We start from the raw sequence: 6550 nt of genomic DNA on the forward strand, positions 1-6550 counted from the left end.
TAAGCTCAAGACCAGCCTGAACTGCATAGCAAGTTTATTTATGTCTCAAAAAGACATAAATAAATAAATAAATACGGCTTTTTAGCCTACTAAACATAGGATGGACTCCAAGTTCCTAATTAATGCATAAATGCCCTTTTTAATTTGTGCATTAAGTGTATTTGCCATACTATCTGAGAATATTAAAGTCTGCACATACAGGAACATGTTAAAGGACATCAAGAGTGAAAGCCATACTGTACCTTATCTTATGGTGCTATAACGAGTCAGAGACTTGTACAAAATGCTGAAGATGAACAACATCAATGGAACAAACGTGACGTGAGCACAGATAAAAGAGGACAGAGCAAGAGGGCACCGCTTGTCAGCAGAGAATCATGAAAGAACCAACTAAGTCTTTTAAATATTAATAAGACGCAGATAATGCCACCTCCAGATTGGCAACTGTGTCACCCTTAAGGCGGAACCCACGATATCCCTGTCACACACAGACAGATCACTGATGAGCACAGAAGCCCAGATCTCCACAGAGTGAGGGAGTGCTGGCTCTGACCCCTGCCACCGGCCGAGTCCCTTCTGTCACCACGACTCGGTGCTTGCGACAGCACGGCTGGTGGGAAAGCTGACACAGAGCAGGGACGGAGGATACATGAGCATCACATGGTACTTCCATCCCACGCAGGGGACCCAAGCCTTTGACAGATCCCAGCTCTCTCCTGCTTCCAGCTGTGCGCTGCGAATTCATTCCCTACTCTGGGACCCGGTGCCCTGGCTTGGTCTGCAGGCTTCTGGGTCCTGTGACTGATGGGACAGCCCGCTTGGCTGCGTCCTGGAAAACCAGCAGGGCATCAGGACAACACCCCACACTGCACTGCAGCAGTGCACCTTCCCCGTGGCCGCCTCTGGGGCCTGCTGGGAGCCGCTGGGGCCGGAAATTGGTCATGTGTGTGAGGGCAGGACAGAGCCAGAGTGCCTCAAGCTGTCAAGCTACTTCAGCCTTGAGAAAAGCCTCCTGCCTGGACAATTACAGTCGTTAGTCGCTAGGCAGCATTGCCTCTCATCCTACTAACTTTGCAAGAGTATAAATAAACGCCCCTACTGTTAAACTCAGTCCTCTTGCCCATCAACACGTCGCTCCACCTGACCACCTGACCCCAGCTATCACCTCTTGTCTTTATTTTCTAAATCCTCTCGCTGTTTTCTCTCAGGGACCACCGAGAGACCACTGAGTCCTACAGGGACCGCTCCCCAGTCCACCTTGCTGAGCCATGTGCCCCTGCCACATGCTGCTCCACCAAGGAAGCCCTCACCCTGTTGCTTCCCCTTAAAGTGCGGGCAGCACTTGCCCCGAGAGTCCTGACCTCCTCCACCAGACCCCAGCCTCGCTTGCCCAGCACTCAGCACACAGCGACATCTGCTCTGACTGCATCTTCCACATGGCGACGCAGCCTCCCTCCTGCCCTAGCGACAGTCCCAACACGCACAGGCACCCGCAACCCTCCAGGAGTGAGGGGCTGCCGGGAGTGTGCAGAGCACAAGGGAATTTGTTCCTCTGCAGAGAATGTAGACGTTCCCTGCAGCTTTTTCTTGCTAAACGGGACAGCCCATGTAAGCACGCTAGCCTGCCATCATCTGTTGGGATTTATTATTGCAACTAGCAAAGTAACTAGATGTTTGACAAATACCCATTAGCAAGTAAGTGAAAATATGAATACCTGAATGCAACCTTTTTTAAAAACTGAATTCCTTCCCCATGATCAATGGAATCATTACGTACTGCAAGCATGTACTAATAAAAATTAAAATTAAAAAAAAACTAAATTCCTATGAGTCATTTATTTGTCACTGGGGGTCTTTAGAATGGCTGCAAATCATAGGTAAATGGTCACAACTAGAGACCATACTCATAAGTGAAATAAATCAGACCTGCATGTGCAAGCACCGCATTCTTTCACTAGTGTAAAACCTGAAGGAGTTAATTTAAACTAGGAGGTATAATAGACATTGTGAAATGACAGGAAAGTACTCAAGGGTAAAGGGCAACTGGGATGCAGGAAAAGAGAAGGGAAAGAAGGAGAAATTTTGTATGTATGTATATACAGGATAGTTAACATGGTTGTTCTACTGTCTCCTATTTCTTTGCTGAAAGAAACTGTTAATGAATCCTTGATTGACGAATATTGCATGTCTCTATCTGTTTTCATGAGAAACCACTTTGAAGATAACAATATGTAATACAACAGGCATTGTTAATTTCCTACCACTTTGTAACTCTGTATTGTCTGTACTGTTCTTTTGCTATTTTGTAAAATGTTGTCTGTCTGTTAATGTTTTCCTCCTTTTATTTTTAAAATAAAAAAAAAAAAAGAATGGCTGCAAATCAAAGGGCTGTCTCAAAAAAAAAAAAAAAAGTAACAGTTATATTTTTGTATTCAGAGGCAATCTGGCTGGGCGTGGTGGTGCACACCTATAACACCAGCACTTGAGGCCAGCCTGGGCTACAAAGTGAGACCAAGACCAGTCTGAACTGCACAGTGAGACCCTGTCTCAAAAAGACAGCAAACAAAAAAAGAGGCAATCTGTGCACCCTTGATATTTTATGCAACTGTAGTATCTTGGAAATCCTGGCTTTGGTTGTAAATTGAAATTTGACTAAATTTATACATGATATTAGGATATATAAGAAAACTTCTAGCTCACCATATTTATAAATGTAATAATATGCAAGGATCGTGTAAGTGTTCAGAAAGGCGGTGTGTGTATACATCTAAAAGGAAACTGGGGCCGGGTGGGGCCAGGGGAGGGGTCCTGGGGCCCCTCACAGGCACAGGTCCCAGTCTCTATCCTGAGTGATGGATTGTGGGTATTTATCATGTTACCTCAACTCATGAGTGAATGGGAGCCATGTGCATTTTTACCCAGAATTCTGATTAAGCTAAATCTGTGCACAAGAGTTCAAAAATAGAATACTTAGCCAGGCGTGGTGGCGCATGCGTGTAATCCTAGTACTCCGGAGGCTGAGGCAAGAGGATTGCTGCAAGTTCAAAACCAGCCTGGGCTGCAAAGTGAGCTCAAGGCCAGCCTGAACTGCATAGTGAGACCCTGTCACCAAAAACAGACTAAATAAATAAATAAATAAATAAACATAAAAATAGAATACTTTACTCCAGTATGTGAACAGAATAAGTATTATTCAAAAAGTTCCTTTAAAAGTGACTGCAAATTTCTGCCAAGCTTATAAGAACAGTGAACTCAACTTAAAAGCCCAAAGGTCAAAAAATGTCACATATCACAAATTTTATATGATTTAACCTAACTGATTGCTTAATTTACAATTTTAAATTACAAACGAAAGACAAACTTGGATTAGGACACATACCTCCCTTATGGTGCGCGAGAAAAACCACCCAGCACTCACCGTTTCAGTAGATGATGGTCTCTGTAAACTGTCACCTTGTACCCAAATGCTTTCTGTCACAAATGCAATGTGCTCTGCTTCAAGCACAAAGGGAGAGACCAGAAACAGGACCCATTTGTTCAGGTTGTCAATGGACTGGACAGAGGGAGAGAAACATAACGAGGAGTCAGTGTCACACCGAACCACAGCTGCCATCTCTCTCAGCCTGCCGGACGCCCTCCCCTGCCACCCAGGTACAGGCCACCTGGAGCGATCTGAGGCTCTTCCGCAAGCAGCCACCTGTGCAGCTCTGACAGCTTCGACAGCTGCAAAGCCCCTCTAGGTCTCCTGACAGCTTTAATGTCTCTAGACATTATTTTTGTGCAATTAATTCCAACCACTGCTCCTCCCAGCTTAGCAGGCAGGTGCTTTGCAAATCACTCTTGGATTCAGTGAAGGATGGAGGCCTGGGAACGTACACCTGGTCACAGAGGCATAAGGTGTCCCTTAGTCCCCACAGCTGCTGCAGCAGGGGCCTTTATCAGAGGCAGGGAGACCAGTCAGCAAACACATCTGAAATATAAATGCCAGTCAAAAGCGATTTTAGTTTAGTATTTTTTTAAAGCAGATTAGAGACAGTATGGGTTAGCAGATCGGATATGTCAGTCCTCATCCATGGGTTCCGCATCCATAGGTTCAAACAGAAGTATTTGGAAAACAAATCACATCTGTACTGACACACTGACATGTATAGACTTTCTTTTCTTCTTGTTATTCCCTAAACAATGTATTCCAACAACTATTTACACAGCATCTGCACTGTCTTAGGTATCATAATAAAGAGATGAATTAGAAAGTATAGAAAGCGTGTGTGTAGGTCTACACCACACTTTTTATATAAGGGACTTGAGGATCTGCAGTTTAGTACCTGGAGGGGGTAGGTCCTAGGACAACCCCCCATGCATATACCCAACAACAATCCTAAAGTCTCTCTAAAAAGACAGGAATTTGATTTTTAAAAGCTTTAGCTTAGCAAAAATGAAGAATACCCAGGGCAGAAAAAGCTGAAATCTAAGGGGGTGGGAGGTTATCTCCATTTTTTAAAAATGCATTTGGGTATTTGAGTCAGGGCCACTGTTATCATTTCAAGTATGTCCTTGCCTACTAGCCTGGCACATACTGATACTTCATAAATAACTGCTAAAATAATTAATAAGTGAAAATCTGAGGGAGGAGCCAGGCACGGTGGTGCACACCTGTAATCCCAGCACACAGGAGGCTGAGGCAAGAGGATCGCTTCGAGTGGGAGGCAAGCCTGGGCTACATAGTGAGTTCAAGGCCACCCTGAACTTCATAGCGAGACCCTGTCTCCAAAAAAATCTGCAGGAAGAAAACTGTCCTCTATGGTTGAATATAATCATCAATATCAATAAAGTACTTTTTAAAAACTGTCCACTTAAACACAGAATGTCCATTAAACAGACAAAATGCTTCAAATTTCCAGTTTATAACAACTATTTTGGTTACACTTATCAACTTACAGTGGAGCCTTCAGTTATATAATGTACACATTCAGTACAGTATGCGTCTGATTCGGATAACACACGGATCATGCAATTCAGTCCTATAAAGTTATTCAACCTAGGAAGACTAACAACAAGTTATCCACAGCGCCCAGTCATCAGCCCAACAATATTTCCAGTCTTAAAACTGCAGAAACTCATCACAAATTGCCAAGCTTTCCATTTGTAGACCCTGAATATCAGAGCACAGATCAAACAACTACTAAGCCTTCTTTTATTTACAGAAAGACTGAGCAACCATTTCGGTCAGGCTGAGAAGCTAAACAGTCCGGGTCCCTAGCAAGAACAAAGTCAGAAATGAGAAATAAGGAACTGTGGTTTGAAATCTGTGAGAACAGAGCTGAATGGTTCCAACCACAGCACATTCCGGCAGAGGCCCTGAAAGATGAAGGTGGCCCCAACCCAGGCCTGGGGAAGAGTGGCTCAAAAGTAAACCGAGAGAATTAGAATCCATCTCTAGGTTTTTATATGCTCAGATCTTCTGCTCTGATCTACAGCCTAGCGGTTATTTTTTAAATAAATTAACAGCATGCAAACCACTACAACAGAAAAACCCACCCCTCAATTCTTCCTCCTTTTATGTCTCTCAATCGGGTTCCTAGGAGAATTAAGCCTGCCGCCCAGGCATCTAATGAAAGGAGCGCACATCCCCCCTTGGGTCTAGGTGTTGGTAGTTACGTAGGCGGTACTCATGTACTTCGGAGAACTGAGCAAACCCGTATTTAGCATGCGCTAATATGTATAGTCTCGGTTTAAAGTAGCTTTTTAACTACCGGGGCCCAATTCCACCCCATACCTAGGTGCGACTTCAACATCTTCAACCCTAAAAAGGGCGTTATGCTTTGACATGTGCAAAAAATGCTCAGAGTGAGCCAACTTTGCAGGAGGAAGAGCAAAGGGACATGAAAGCCATTCAAAACCGACACTTTCCCGGTGTTAATGTGCACAACGGTGCGAGGGCCACGAGAAATTGCAGAATCGCGCCGAGGTCGAGCCCACTCCAGGCAACAGCTGAATGGAAAGAAGGCTCGTTCGCTTGTAGTCAGGGAGCGATTTACAGCGACACGGCCACTCCACAGCAGCCACCGGGGCTGGGGATTTAGCTCAGCGGCACAGCGCCTGCCTGGCAAGCACGAGGTCGTGAGCTCGATTCCCGGTACCGGAAAAAAAACCAAAAACAAACAAACAAACAAACAAACAAAATAGCAGCGACCATCCTGAGCACGGAAACGAGTCCCCCGCCGGGATGCTGGGGTGCAGAGGCCGTGCGCGCTGGGTCCCTGCTGGTGAAGTGCGCGGGGACCGCGGCTGCAGAGGGGAAGGGCAGGTTGTGCCCCCAGGGACCTGAACTTGGAGTCCAAGCGTGGGTCCCCCAGGCCGGCCCAGACTGCTGGGGCAACGTCAGGGGCAGCTGCCCGGCGTCCTGGCGGTCGCAGCGTCCGCCACCCTGGCACCACCAGAGGCCACGGAATCCCCAGCCCAGGATCCCGGGCACACAGCCCCGCCCCGCCGGAGACCGCGTGTGCGCGCCTCGGGCGGCTCCGGGGCTTCCCAGGCTGCGGCGCAGGGA

General features: G+C 46.3%; 1 protein-coding gene across 1 annotated transcript in view; it reads right to left on the reverse strand.

The window, feature by feature from the left end:
* The window catches only part of Hlcs (holocarboxylase synthetase (biotin-(proprionyl-CoA-carboxylase (ATP-hydrolysing)) ligase)), a gene marked incomplete in the record, with an annotated part of 191247 nt that overhangs the window by 184104 nt on the left and 593 nt on the right, over positions 1 to 6550 (reverse strand). The window contains 1 exon segment of the mRNA XM_013504641.1: positions 3419 to 3553. Within this exon segment, the coding sequence (XP_013360095.1) occupies positions 3419 to 3553 (135 nt within the window).

The sequence above is a fragment of the Chinchilla lanigera genome, unplaced genomic scaffold, assembly GCF_000276665.1.
Source record: "Chinchilla lanigera isolate Chin_1 unplaced genomic scaffold, ChiLan1.0 scaffold00006, whole genome shotgun sequence".
NCBI lineage: Eukaryota > Metazoa > Chordata > Mammalia > Rodentia > Chinchillidae > Chinchilla > Chinchilla lanigera.